The sequence below is a fragment of the Petaurus breviceps genome, unplaced genomic scaffold (assembly GCF_028583685.1).
Source record: "Petaurus breviceps papuanus isolate PSGF00001 unplaced genomic scaffold, PetGlider_PUasm1.0 90617, whole genome shotgun sequence".
In the NCBI taxonomy this organism is placed as follows: Eukaryota; Metazoa; Chordata; class Mammalia; order Diprotodontia; family Petauridae; genus Petaurus; species Petaurus breviceps.
The window spans coordinates 5,578,791-5,594,224 of record NW_027187287.1 but is presented as its reverse complement, the minus strand read 5'-3'; the positions used below and the strand labels follow the sequence as shown (position 1 = coordinate 5,594,224).

At 36.8% G+C, this 15,434-nt stretch overlaps 1 protein-coding gene across 5 annotated transcripts in view; it reads left to right on the top strand.

Moving 5' to 3' along the window:
• Positions 1–15,434, top strand: part of RNF213 (ring finger protein 213) — a 208,271-nt gene that overhangs the window by 82,711 nt on the left and 110,126 nt on the right. For all 5 annotated transcript variants that reach the window (XM_069064114.1, XM_069064116.1, XM_069064115.1 and 2 more), the window contains 3 exons: positions 978–1,139; positions 2,623–2,721; positions 5,823–5,945. In XM_069064114.1, coding sequence (XP_068920215.1) covers positions 978–1,139; positions 2,623–2,721; positions 5,823–5,945 — 384 coding nt within the window. The remainder of the gene's footprint in view (positions 1–977; positions 1,140–2,622; positions 2,722–5,822; positions 5,946–15,434) is intronic.

The following is a 15,434-nucleotide window of genomic DNA, read 5'->3' as shown; positions in this document are numbered from 1 at the left end:
TTGCCATTAAGAGAGTTATCAGCATAAGCAGGTAACTTCATATTTTTTCAGATAAAAAAGAACCAACACAATTTTATTGTAAAGGCCATATCAAAGAAAAGACAAAAGGGAATTTTCTTACTAAAAAAATTCAAAGAATATGGGGCTCAGTCCAAAACTTAAAAACTGCTAGGCCAGGGCAGGGGGTGAATCTTAATCATCTGAAGGAGAGGACATATTGGGTAATAAGAGGAAGCTGTGGTCTGCTTTTAGAAAGGAAACAAAAGGGTACCCTATCGATCATCCCTGGAAATGAGAGGGGGCTGAGAGGTGAGGTTATTTCCCTGTTTTTACCTGATATAACACAATGAGAGGAAAAGCCTGGTCCTAGGTTTCCTGCCCACTGGCCACTGGTGAGTTCAGCAACAAGTATAATTAACAAAATTTCTTGAATTGAGGGAAAATAGGCATAGCCTTTTCTGATCCCAGCCATGAATGTGTATTTTCTCCTCTTGTTCCGGCAGACACACTTTATTCCCTTACATCTCAACATTGTTTACTCAAGATTAATTGTAGTTCTGAAGGTTTAATTAGGGGGAAGTAGTTCTGAGGAACCTCCCCCTTCTCATGACTGGGAGTTTTGTTTCCATAATATGAGAGTTCACCTCTCTGGAATAGAGCCATCATGGTACTGCCCTCCCCTTTTCTTCTCTCCCCATTCCCTCCCCTCCCCTCCTCTCCCTTCTCTCCTCTCTGCTTTCCTTTCCATGCCTGCCTTTTTTTTTTACTCTGTCTCTTACTATTTTCCTCCATTCCAGAGGGCTTAATGTACTTTTCCAATTTAGCTGTTTTAATGTGAATGTGTTTGCAAATAGATAGGTGGGTATAAATTCATCTTTGAGTACTCATTGAGCACCTCTTGAATACTTAGCACTGTATAAGGGATATGAAAGATGTATCTTTAATACAATTCATTTTTATCTCCCATGTAATATTAGGAGCCCAAAGATAAACTCAACAATGAAGATGGAAACATCATTTCTCTGAAAGAGCTGTTTCAGGAAACTCTGACTACCACCAAAAACTGGTTCCGGAGTGTTTTAAAAGAACGCTTGCTTAAGCGATGTGTGCCACATCTCTCTTATAGTGATGAACCTATGGTAAGAATTTCTGAAGGAGGGGGAGTCAGTGAAGCTTCTCAATGGAAAAAGTAACATCATCAAAACCATATTTGTGGCAAAGGTCTAGGCAAGGGGTCTAGAAGTAGAGAGATGAATGGGAAATAAGTCTTTGTGAGGTGATAAAAACTACATAGAGAAAGAGATAAAACATTGTTTTATGTATTTTTTTTGTATATTGATATGTTTGAGTTTGTCAATAAATTCATAATGAAAATGCTTTAAAAATATTGAGGATAGCAACAGCAACAAAGAATCTTTAGAACTTGGTTCCTACTTTGAGATAAAGAGTAAAAATGAAAATGATACTGACAGAAATTTGGAATCACAAACAGGGAAGTTTGTGGGGTTGAATTACATACATTTGGAAATATTTATCAAGTAGCAGTTGATGTGAAATTCTGCATTGGAATAGGAGATGGGACTGGAGAGAGAGATTAGGAAAACATCTGCATTGGGTGGATAAATGAAATCACAGGAGATCTCCATGGAAGAGAGTAAAAAGAGAGAGGAACAGAGGGTTAAGTATATTTAGCCTTAGAGGACAATCAGATGTATGAGTCCTTAGCAGAAAGGAGAAATAGGACACTGAAGACCTAATTAGATAAGTCAAGAGGAGAACCAGCCCAGTTCAGTGCCTTCTGATTAGAAGAGGGCTTTACAAGAAAGTGGATTGTTCAAGAGTTCCAGAAGCTATAGAGAAATCAGAAAAGACCAATGTACTTGGTTAATAAGTGCCCTTCCAAAAGTGTGGTTTGAATAGAGTCATGGGAGCTGGAAGCCAAGCTGAAGGGTGAAGGTGTTGGGTGGGGCAGAAGTACAAGAGGGGTTTCAGCACTGTTTTCAGAAGTCTGTTGATAAAAACAAAGGAAAGTAAAGATATGAGAGTATTTTGGGGTATAATTGGAGGGGGGAGGACAGTAAAGCTAAGAGTGTTCTCTAGATAAAAAATCTACAATATACATGGGTATAGCTCTCAGTTTACACTTCTCAGTGCACATTTATTTACATCATATATCTTATGAAGTAGTCAGGGTAGGTGATTGTATCCCCCTTTTAAAGATAAGGAAACAGTTTCAGAGAGGTTAAGTGATTTGTTTGAGCTTACATGGTTAGTAAAAGAAAAAGCTAGAGTTATATAACCTTGGTCTCCTGATTTCTAATTAGTTTACATTTTTGCTACATTGCTACCTTTCCAGGTAAGGGAAGCATATTCACGTGTACTTCTCATTTATTCTTCCTGCCCTTCTGCTATCTAACCTTTCTTGAACCTGTTACTTCTGTTGTAAAATGAAGGGGTAGTACTAGGTAACCTCAAAGGTCCCTTCTAGCTTTAGATCTATGATCATTCAGTACTATGTTGTTGTGCAAAAGCATTAATAGCCCCTTTACATAGAACCCATTTTTCCTATAGTTATATTTTACTTGTTTACCATTGCAAACAATACATTTAAATGTTTTGTAGGTTTGGAGTGAGTTTGTAAAAATCAGCTTTCCTAATGAGCATCTTTCTGGGGAATGGAAGAAATCATTACTTACTGAAATGGAAGGAAGAATAAAACAGGTATTAAGAATCTCCTGGGATTTTTTTTTTGGGGGGGGGGTAATGTGAAACATTTTAAATAACTGAACCTCCTTGTTCATACAGGTCTATGGTAGAGTTGTTGTTTGTCCTATGTTCTTGTAACAATGTCGCTAGGCAAGATCAATATGAAATAGGATAAACAACGTATTGAAGTTTTTCCCTATATAACAAATTAAACTTCTGTTAGAGGATCATTTTTAGGTAATCATCTTTTCCTTGAGACTTTTTCCTCAAATTAATTTCTCTTCTGTCATGGACATCACTGTCAACCCACATTTAGTAATTTGCTGAATCTTGCATTTCTATCCCCATAACATCTCTCATACCCTTCCCCTTTTTTTCCTCTCACATAGTCATTACCTTAGTTGAGGCATTCATCATCTCTGGCCAAAACTATTGAAGTAGATTCCTAATAGATCTCCCTCTCTCACATCTCTCGGCTCACCAATAATCCTTCAAGTAGCTGCCAAACAGTTCTTCTGAAGGTAAAAATTTAACCATGTTGCTTCCTTATTCAGTGCCTACTGCAGTCCTTCCCTATTACTTTTAGGATTATTTAACTTCTCTATTTGGCATTTAAAGCCCTTTATAACTCGTTCTAATATACTTTCCAGCATTATTGTATATAATTCTGTTCCATTCACACTGTAGAATAACCAGACTGGCTTTGATTTCCATCTCTCTCCTCTGTACCTTTGTACTGGCTGTCTGCCATCACTGAAATGCATTTCTTTCACCTTGGTCACTTAGAATCCCTAGTTGACTTTGAAGTTCAGCTGAAGCACCACCTTTTTTGTATGAAGACTCTCTTGATTTACCTGCAGCTGCTTGTGCTTTGCCCTCATAAATCACTGTAGATATTTTGTATCTCTCTTGCTTATAGCTAGTCTTTTACATGTTGTGTCACTTATCTAGACTGACCGAGCTCCTTCTTGGCAGGAAGTTTTTTCACTTTCATCATTGTATACTTAATAAGTGCTTGTTGATTATAACATATTACACACTAGGCACATTCTAAGATGCCTATAAATAAACAATTTATTTATATTTCTATTCTTGTTTCTATTTTTTCCTGAGTTGTACAGTTATCTGGCTCTCTTATACATAGATGTTGTTGGAACTGTCTGGATAATAGACATCAAAAAATTAGACAAGTTTGAAAAAATAAACTATTCTTTAGTTTGTATTGTGGTTTTGTAATTTGAGAAGTTTTTTACTTTTTTAAATATCACATGAAAGACCTGTATGCTAAAGTGATTCTTGAGAGAATAGACATGTTCTCTTACCAGGGGGAAGCCTTTTCTTTTGGCAGCTGCCTTGGGGAAGGTATTTGATCCAGGCTTCCTTCATTGTTACACTGATTTCTATGAAAATTTCTAAGGATATTCTTAAAACTCTCAGAATTTCAGTAATCAGTTAGTGTAATGGATAGTATTATATTTTTAAAATGATAAAAATGAAATTGTGAAGGGCAAGAATAAAAAAAAATTACCAGGACAAAGATATTTAAAATATGTGTTGTACTTAGGATTTCTAAAAAATTACTAAATCTTTTAGGACCTTTCTCTTACAAGAAAAACCACAAAAATATATGAAACTCTTACTTGTGAGAGCCTTAGTATGCCATTGGAAAAAATATTTCTTGTTTCACATAAAAATCCATATGACATTCTCATATTATAATGGTCTTGGGTAATTATTTACTCCCTTCTATTTACTGTCTGTTTATAGTCAAACTAATACTTTCTATCTATACTAGGAGCAGCCCTGTCCCTTTTCACTTCCATGACTTTCTTTGTATTTTGTTTCCTGTGTGGAGAATTTAATCTCTTTTCCCTATATTCCCCCTCTTGAATCACCACTTACCTTATAAAACCTAACTCAGATGTCCCTACTTTTATAAAGTCTTCCTTGATCTTTGTCCTCTCCAACCTCCCACCTCCTAGACACTCTCCCCCCCCCCCCCGCCACGGTGATAACTACAACCATCTTTAACATTTGGGTTTGTTTATTTTTTACTCTGTTTATTATTGTATATTATATATGGTATATGTGTCTGATTTTGCGCGGCCCCCCCCCACACCCCCTGCAAGCTACATGAGGATATGGGCAACTTTGAATCTCTCCCAGCACTTAGTATAGTCCTCTCCTCTTGGGAGATTCTTAATAAATGTTTATTTAATTCAAGTGTATGAGCACATTAGAACACAAACAGCATACCAATCTGTTGAATTCACTAGGCCAGCATTCTGTCTCTGATAGTGAAAATAAGCAAGGTCATTTTGTGTAAAGTCAGACTCAAAAAGTTGTGACATTACTGAATAGTCTTTAATTCCAGTGTTTTGGAGTTGGTGTTGGGGGATGGGGGTGGGGAATGGGGATAAACAATTCAAATATTGGAAAAATGTAAAATATGAAGAACTGTAGTATCAGCACTGAGAAAGGGAGTATTTTGGACTTTTTCAGATGACTAAGACATCAATACATTTTTTCCTGGGGCATATTGTTAATAATTCCTTGCTGTTAATAGTTAAGAAGAATTTCTTGCAGTGGTAATAAGCAGTTTTAAAAATGTTAATATTTTACTGATTTTTTTTCTTTTTACATCTTCCCAGTGACTCTGTCCTGCCCTTTCTCCTTCTCATAGAACTTTCTTTCATAACAGAAGTACAATTAAACAAAACAAATTCACACATTCACCATACCTGCTTCCTTTTATATCTCTTATCTAGGATCTCTCTCAGAGTTTGGAGACAATCCCTTATGTCAGGGACATGTTCTTTAGGATTACTGTAGGGGCTCTATTCATCTCTGAAAAAATCAGTAATCTGTATAAACAAAATTTGGGGGTTTTTTTTGGGTTATTTGCATGGTGGAAAAAGGGGATATTTATTAAATATATTTGATAAATTAGTGCAAATTATTGGTACTCAGCAACAAAGGAACTTAGGGGGAATTTTTTGTTTAAAATGAGAAAATAATGATATTATAAATAAGTGAGGTTAATTTTATTTTCATCCTATAAAATATTGAAGCCTGCTATTCAAATATGCATTAAATCTCATTTTATGTTTCTATAGGAGAAACCAGTTGAGCAGATCATCTTATACTGCAGCTATCATGACGACCTTAAAAAAGTACACAGCTGTATTACCAAAAGCTTTGAGACCTGTGCTATTGAAGCTGTGAGCCCAGTCTGCCAGGTAGCCAACCACACCTCTAATGGGAAAATATTTATGGATCATGGATATGTTCTGGAATGAAAATATTGAGTTATTTCAACCAATTGTAGAGCTAATGCAATATTTACAGCGCCCATGATCATGATAAAGACTGTGACTATAAATATTGCATGACGTTTGATAGTAAAATATACCAAATTCTCTATATAGAGGACAGAACTGAAGCATTTATTTAGACACCAGAGAACCAAATCCCAAAACCAGTAAGCTGATTCCATCATAGTACCAAAGACATTAAGAAGCCATAATAACGCCAAGAGCCACAGCATCCTTCAGCCTTCCCACAAACCAATACCAGATCAATATCTACTCACAAAACTCACTATCTCCTTGCCTGAGCATCCTTTCTTCTCCACTGTCTTGCTAGCACTGACCAGCTTTCCGTGGGCTCTGCTTACCTTCAGCAAACTCCTTCCACCATAGGCTCCATTCAGCCTTTTAGGGGGCAGAGTTTATCTTCAAAGCAGGGAAGCTTACCCCACTCTTTAGCAATTTCTCTCCATCACAGGCTCCATGTGATTACATTCAGCCGGTTAGAAGATAGAGTTTACTTTCAAAGCAGGGGAGGTCTTCAAACTCCCCCCTAACTCTATTAAGGGGCAGGGAAGATCTTCAAATTCCCATTCTCATTGCACCAGTCTGGGTTATCAGTCCACTCATGAATTCTCTTTGGTCTAATAGTGTTTCTGTTACATTACCATGTCTTCCTCAAATGCATTTCATCTCTCTTTACTTTTTCTTATCAGTCTCTGTTAAATTATCTCTAATGGTAGGAGTGTCACTAAAGATTATGCCTGAAGTATAAATTCAATTCTTCCCTCTTCAAATAAAGGGAGATTTAGATTTCTAGAGAAGTTCATCCATGAAGAGTTTAGAGGTTCTGATTTTTTTAAGTGATAGAGATAGAGAACACGATATCTTTTATTATTTTTCAAATGCTTTATTAACTTCTGATTTACATCATTCATTTCTGCCAGATTTTGAATTACAAATTTTCTCCCTGTTTTTCTCCTACCCACTGCCCCAAAATAGCAGCCCCACGGGATATCCCCTCCTCCAATCTGCTCTCTCCCATATTTTCTCCCATACCCCTTTTGACTTTTCCAGTTGATCTCTATGCCCCAGTGCCTGTATATCTTATTTCCAAATTACATGTAAAATAGTATTAATAATAGTATATTTATTTATTTATTTGAATATTTAATTTTAAAACTTTGAATTCCAGATTCATTCCCTTCCTCCCTTGTCACCCACCCTTACTGGGAAGATAAGCAGTTCAGTATAGGTTGTACATGTGTGGCTAATGCAAAACAGAGTAGATATATTGTAAAAGACTGACTATATTTCCCTTCCCCCTATCCCACCTCCCACTTGTTCTATTCTCTACTTTGATCCCGTCCCTTTTCAAAATTGGGTGCTTCCAACTTCCCTCCGCCCTAGCCTATCCTCCGTTCCATCATCCCCCCTCTCATCCCCTTCCTCCCCCTACTCTCCTGGAGGGTGAGATACCCTATTTAGTGTGTATTTCATTCCCTCCTCAAGCCAAATTCAATGGGAATAAGGTTTACCCATTCTCTTTTGCCTTCCTATTCTTCCCCTCCATTGTAACCATTTCCCCTTGCCTCTTCTGTATGAGATAGTTTACCCCATTCTGTCTCTTCCCATCTCCTCTCATTATATTCCTCTCTCACCTCTTAATTTCACCTTTTAAGTATCATTCCTTCCTGTTAAATTGGTCCTGTGCCCTCTATCTATGTATACCTGTAACTTATGAAACTTTTCTCAGTAGTTGAAGGGAATAGAAATATATATATATGTCTATATATGAGGGTATATGGGCATATGAATACATATATGCATGTGTGTATATATGTTTACTTGATTTCTCATAAAGTCATTAGCTTCCATTTGCTCCAGTCTAATTCTGAAGGAATGATTCTCCTCATTGAGCTTTTGAGATTCTTTTTCCATCTGGCAAATTCGGCTTTTTAAGGCATTCTTCTCCTCATTGCCTTTTTGAGCCTCTTTTGCCATTTGAGTTAGTCTATTTTTTAAGGTATGATTTTCCTCAATCAGGCTGTTGATTCTCATTTCATAATTTTCTCGCATTGTTCTCATTTCTCTTCCCAATTTTTCCTCCACTTCTCTTATCTGCTTCTTAAGGTCCTCTATGACCTGTAACCAGCTTGTATTTTCCTTTGAAGCTTTTGGTGCAGGAGTTCTGACTTCACTGTCTTCCTCCTGTTTCATGCTTTGCTTCCTTTTTGTCCCTAAAATATGAGTCTAATGTTGGAATCTTCTGTCTGCTTTGTTTCCTTTGCCTGGTCATGTCGCCCTTCAGTCACTTGACCCCTGGGCTTTTTGCAACTTTTTTGGACTCTGCCACCCGACAGGGGAGCTTTCGTCCCAAACGCTGGGGTTTTCTCAGCTGCCGGAGGTAATAGATGGGTGCCCTCTCTGAGGTCTCCACATGTTCTGGCAAGCTAGACACACACCCCAGGACCTCCACCCTAGACTGCAATCCAGATCCAAGCAGGTTAAAGCAAGAGCTACCCCTCAGACTGGTGCTTGGTCCCCCTAAACTCTGTAGGTCAGGAGCTGAAGCTGCCACGTGGTGCTGGCTGGCTGTGCCGGAGTCTCAGCAGCTTCTCACCCCAGGGGCAAAAGCCACGCACTTCCAATTAGTGGGTCCTAAAGTCCAGACTGCACTGACCTCTCACTTTGTCCTTCCCATCTATGTGTTGATAAATCTGGAAACGGCCACAGCTGCTGCTGATCAGGAGTCCCTCGGCTGGTGGCTGGTTAGGCCCGCCCTGGGGCTAAAGCCTTGGCGAAGTGCTGGGCTCGGCTCCCAGAGCACTGTGCTGGCCAATTCCTGCTGGCCTGCCAGGCTGTCCTCAGTGGGAGGTTAGCTTCTCTGTCTCCTTTTGTGGGTTCTGCAGCTCCAAAGTTTAGAGTCCCCTTTTTACATGGATTGGGGAAGGTGGAAGCTAGAGCTGTGGGGAGGTCCTGCTTCTACTCCGCCATCTTGACTCCACCCCGAACACAGTATCTTTTTAGTTGCATTTCTTTTTATTTGTTTTAATCATTTAAGGAAATAATGGTCTGCAAATCTGACTTTTTCCCCTTAATGAAATGGAAAAGATGTTGCATTAAAAAAAACAAAACCTTTATTGTTTTATTTTTAAAATTTTTATTTTCAGTTCTGAATTCTCCCTTTTCTTCCTGTCCCTTCCCTGCTCATTGAGAAGGCAAGAAATATGATACCTATTATATATGTGAAGTCATACAAAATACATTTCCTCATTAGCCTTGTTGCAGGAAAAAAAAAAGCAAGAAAAATCAAGTGAAAGAAAATAAACTCAAATTTGCACTCAAAATTCACCAGTTCTGTTTCAGGAGGTAGATGGCATATTTCATCATGAGTCCTTTTGAATTATCACAGATCATTGTATTGATCAGAATACTTAAATCTTCTATAGTTGATTGTCAGTTCATATAAATCTTCCCAGGTTTCCTTTATTGTTTCATGAAATGATTACTGCAATCAAAGGAATTGCTAGGAAAATTAAATTACTGAGCAAACTCTAAAAATAAACATAGTATGGTCTGTTTAATTCATTCATGTTAGATAATCCCCTTTTCTCTGTTTTCTTCTTCAACTACGGCATCTGATGAGGGCTATCTTCTAAAGATTGGCCTATGGCTAATTAGTTTTTAAATTTTATTTATTTTTATTATACTTTTTGTTGTTTTATCACATTTCATCATATTTTCTTCCCCCTCTTCTACCCTTCAGACCATTACAAAATTTATGTCATTCCATACCAAAATTTACAGAAATTTTATAAAAGCGGGGAAAAAGCAATTTAACAAAGCCCATGAATACCTAGACTTATTTCTGAGAGTATGTGCAGTATTCCACCCTGTAGTTCACCACCAGTGCAAATAACAGAGGGAGGTATGTTTTTTTCACTATTCTTCAGGGAAAAACTTGGTCAGGTTTCTGTATTTTGTTGTTCTTTCCATTGACATATAGTCATTGTGCATATGCAATTTATAGCTGTACAAAAATATAGTATTAGTATGTTTGTCACCATATTTTTTCTCACATAGAATTCTCTTTGACTTTTTTTTTTTTAAGCAATCAGGGTTAAGTAACTTGCTCAAGGTTACACGGCCAGTTATTTCTGGGTGCGGTGCTAAGTATCTGAGCCTGGATTTGATCCCCAGGTCATCCCGATACTAGAGCTGGTGCTCTTACTCACTGAGCCACCTGGCCGCCCCTTTCTTTGACTTTTTAAACATCAGAATGCAAATTTATTTTATAGTAAGAAAGGAAAATTTTCTGAAATTTTGAAGACAGTAAGAAAACTAATTTGAAGAGGAAGGTGGAGCAGGTGACAGGAATTTTGGAGGAAGTTAATATTTTTAGTTTAAAGTACTTTTTTTTTTCAAAAATTAAGTTATTTATTTTTAGTTTTCAACATTAATTTCCACAAGATTTTGAGTTGTAAATTTTCTCCCTATTTCTCTCCTCCCCCCACCCCAAGAAGACATGCATTCTTATTGCCCCTTCCCTCAGTCTGCCTTCCTTTCTGTCATGCCCCCCTTCCTTATTCCCTTCCCCCTTGTGTTCTTGTAGGGCAAGATAGTTTTCTCTATCCCCTTGTCTATATATTTTATTTCCCAGTTGCATGTAAAAACAGTTTTTAACATTTGCTTTTAAGATTTTGAATTATAAATTCTCTCCCTTCTTTTCTCCCCATCCACCCTCACTGGAAAGGTAAGCAATTCAGTGTGGATTATACATGTGTAATCATCCAAAACACTTCCATAATAGTCATGTTGTGAAAGACTAACTATATTTCCCTCCATTCTATCTCTCCCCTCACTTACTCTGTTTTCTCCTTTGACCCTGTCCCTTTTCACATGTGTTTGCTTCTGACTACCCCCTCTCCTAATATGCCCTCCCTTCTATCATCCTGCCATCCTTATCTGCTTTCCCCCTTTCCTTCCTGTAGAGTAAGATACCCAATTGAGTGTGTATGTTATTCTGTCCTTAAGCCAAATCTGATGAGAGTAAGGTTCATTCATTCCCTCTCAACTCCTCCCTCTTCCCTTCCATTGTGAAACCTTTTTCTTGCCTTTTTTATGTGGTAATTTACCACATTCTATCTCTCCCTTTCTCCTTCTCCCAATATATTCCTCTCTTATGCCTTAATTTTACTTTTTAGATATCAGACCTTCATATTCAACTCACTCTGTGTCATCCATCTATCTATCTATCTGTCTGTCTGTCTGTCTGTCTGTCTGTCTACCTATCTATATATTCCCTCCAAGTACCATAATACTGAGAAAGATCTTATGAGTTAGAAATATCATCTTTCCATGTAGGAATGTAAATAGTTCAACTTTAACAAGTCCCTTATGATTTCTCTTTTCCTGTTTACCTTTTCACACTTCTTTTGAGTCTTGTATTTGAAAGTCAAATTTTTTATTCAGCTTTGGTCTTTTCATTAAGAATGCTTGAAAGTCCACTCTTTCATTGAATATCCTTTTTTTCCTCTGAATTATTATATTCAGCTTTGCTGGGTAGGTGATTCTTGGTTTTAATCCTAGCTCTTCTGACCTCTGGAATATCATATTCCAATCCTTTAATGTAGAAGCTGCTAGGTCTTGTGTTATCCTGATTGTATTTCCACAACTCGAATTGTTTCTTTCTGGATGCTTGCAGTATTTTCTCCTTGACCTCAGAACTCTGGAATTTGGCTACAATATTCCTAGAAGTTTTCCTTTTGGGATTTCTTTCAAGAGGTGCTCAGTGAACTCTTACAATTTCTATTTTACCTTCTGATCCTAGAATATCAGGGCAGTTTTCTTTGATAATTTATTGAAAAAATAATGTCTAGGCTTTTTTTTCTTTTAATCATGGCTTTCAGGTAGTTCAGTAATTTAAAAATTATTTCTCCTGGATCTAATTTCCAGGTTAGTGGTTTTTCCATTGAGATATTTCACTTTGTCTTCTGTTTTTTTCATTCTTTTGGTTCTGTTTTATAATTTCTTGATTTCTCATAAAAGTCATTAGCTTCCATTTGCTCCATTCTAATTTTAAAGGAATTATTTTCTTCAGTGAGCTTTGGGATCTCCTTTTCCATTTGGTGAGTTCTGATTTTTAAGGCATTTTAAGGCATCTTCTCATTGGCTTTTTGGATCTCTTTTGCCATTTGGGTCAGTCTATTTTTTTAAAGCGTTATTTTCTTCAGTATTTTTTTAGTTCCCCTTTGGCAAACTGTTGACTTGTTTTTCATGATTTTTCTTACATCACTCTCATTTCTCTTCCTAATTTTTCTTCTATTTCTCTTAACTGATTTTCAAAATCCCTTTTGAGCTCTTCCATGGCCTGTGACCAATTCATATTTTTCTTGGAGGCTCTTGATGTAGGAGCTTTGACTTTGTTGTCTTCTTCTGGATGTATGTTTTAATCTTCTTTGTCACCAAAGTAAGATTCTGTAGTCTGATTTTTTTTTTATGCTGTTTACACATCTTTCCAGCCCAATACTTGACTTTCTAACTACCTGTCAAGGCAGTACTCCGCTTTTAGTGGGGCTGGGAGTGCTACTAGATGTAGTGTCCCAGGCTTCAGGGGTTTTGTATTAGTCACCAGAGCTCCAGAAGCAGCCAATACTGTGGCAGCTGCTGCTGCCGCCACCCCCACCTCCACAACCCCAGGGGTGGACCATGTGATTCTCTTTCTTTCTTTCTTTTTAAAAATTTTTTAAATTTCTTAATTAATTTGTTTTCTTTTAGTTTACAGGATTCAGTTCTACAATTCCTTGAGTTTCACATTTTATCCCCCTCTCTCTCCTCCCCCCCGCCATGGCGGCATATAGTCAAGTATAGGATCTGTAAATACTTTCACATTATACATTAGGTTATAAAGATGGATTGTACCAGATGGAATGAAAAATGGTAAAGAGGACATAAAACCAAACAAGAGAAGGAAAAAGATCAGATATTTTGTTTCCACCTGGATATAAACTCAGTTCTTTCTAGTTCTTTCTCTGGATGCACATATTTCTCTCCATCACGAGTCTTTTGGGATTGACTTATATCAATGCATTGCTGAGAAGAGTCCAGTCTAAAAAAAGTTGGTCATCACACATACATTGTGTCTGTAATTGTATACAAATTTCTCCTGGTTCTACTCTTCTCACTCAGCATCAGTTTTTATAAGCCTCTCCAGGTTAATATGAAGACTGTCTGCTCCTCGTTTCTTATAGCACAATAGTATTCCATAACATGCATATACCACAACTTGTTCAGCCATTCCCCAATTGGTGGGCATCCCCTTATTTTCCAAGTCTTTGCCACCACAAAAAAAGCTACTATAAACATTTTTGTACATATGGATCTTCCTCCCACTTCTATGATCTCTTTGGGATGTAACCTTAGGAGTGGTATTGCATATTTATAAGCCCTTTGGGCATAATTCCAGATTGTTCTCCAGAAAGGCTGGATCAGTTCACAACTCCACCAGCAATGCATTAGTGTTCCAATTTGCCCACATCCTCTCCAGCATTTGTCATTTTTCTGTTTTGTCATCTTAGCCAGTCTGACTGGTGAGATGTGGTACCTCAGAGTTGTTTTGATTTGCATTTCTCTAATCAATAGTGATTTAGAGCATTTCTTCATGTGCTTATAGATATCTTTAATTTCTTTCTCTGAAAATTTCCTGTTAATATCCTTTGACCATTTATCAATTGGGGAATGACTTGTATTCTTATAGATTTGACTCCATTCTCTGTATATTTTAGAAATGAGTCCTTTTTCAAAGACATAGGTTGTAAAGATTCTTTCCCAATTTCCCACCTCCCTCTTAATCTTGGTTACATTGGCTTTGTTTGTACAGAAGCTTTTCAATTTCATGTAGTCAAAATTATCCATTTTACATTTTATAATGTTCTCTAATTCTTGTTTAGTCATGAAGTCTTTCCCTCTCCACAAGTCTGACAGGTAAACTACTCCTTGTTTTACGAGACTGCTTACAGTATCAACTTTTATACCTAGGTCATGCACCCATTTAGACTTGATTTTGGTATATAGTGTTAGATAATGGTTTATGCCCAGTTTCTGCCATACTATATTCCAGTTTTCCCAGCAGTTTTTGTCAAATAGTGAGTTCTTATCCCAAAAACCAGGGTCTGGGGGTTTATGAAACAATAGATTACTATAGTCATTGACTTCTGAATCTCGTGTGCCTAATCTTTTCCATTGGTCCACTCCTCTATTCCTCAGCCAGTACGAAGTAGTTTTGATGACTGCTGCTTTATAATACAGATTGAAATCTGGTATAGCTAGTCCACCTTACCTAGCATTTCTTTTCATTAATTCCCTTGATATTCTGGACTGTTTATTCTTCCAAATGAATTTTGTTACTATTTTTTCTAGCTCTATACTAAAGTAGTTTTTTGGTAAATTAATTGGTATGGCACTAAATATGTAGTTTAATTTAGGTAAAATTGTCATTTTTATTATATTAGCTCGACCCAGCCATGAGCAATTGATATTTTTCCAATTAGTTAGATCTGACTTTATTTGTGTGAAAAGTGTTTTGTAGTTGTGGTCATGTAGGTCCTGGGTTTGTTTTGGCAGGTAGATTCCCAAATATTTTATAATGTCTAGAGTAACTTTAAATGGGATTTTTCTTTCTATCTCTTGCTGTTGAATTTCATTGGAAATATATAGGAATGCTGAGGATTTGTGTGGGTTTATTTTATATCCTGCAGCTTTGCCAAATTTATTTATTGTCTCAAGTAGTTTTTTACTTGATTCTCTAGGATTCTCTAAGTATATCATCATATTATCTGCAAAGAGTGATACTTCATCTCTTCTTTGCATAATTTGATTCCTTTGATTTTTTTTTCTTCTCTAATTGCTACTGCTAACATTTCTAGTACCAGATTGAATAAGAGGGGTGATAGTAGACACCCTTGTTTCACCTCTGATCTTATGGGAAATGCTTCTAGCTCCTCTCTGTTACATATAATACTTGCTGATGGCTTTAAATAGATGCTACCTATTATTTTAAGGAAGGCTCCATTTATTCCTATACTTTCTAATGTTTTTAATAGGAATGGATGTTGTATTTTGTCAAATGCCTTTTCTGTATTGAGATGATCATGTGGTTTCTGCTAGTTTTATTGTTGATATGGTCAATTATACTGATGGTTTTCCTAATATTAAACCATCCTTGCATTCCTGGAATAAATCCAACCTGATCAAAATGTATTATTCTTGTGATAAGTTGCTGTAGTCTTTTTGCTAGTGTTTTATTTAGAATTTTTGCATCTATATTCATGAGGGAGATTGGTCTATAATTTTCCTTCTCTGTTTTATCTCTTCCTGATTTAGGTATCAGTACCATATTTGTGTCATAAAAAGAATTTG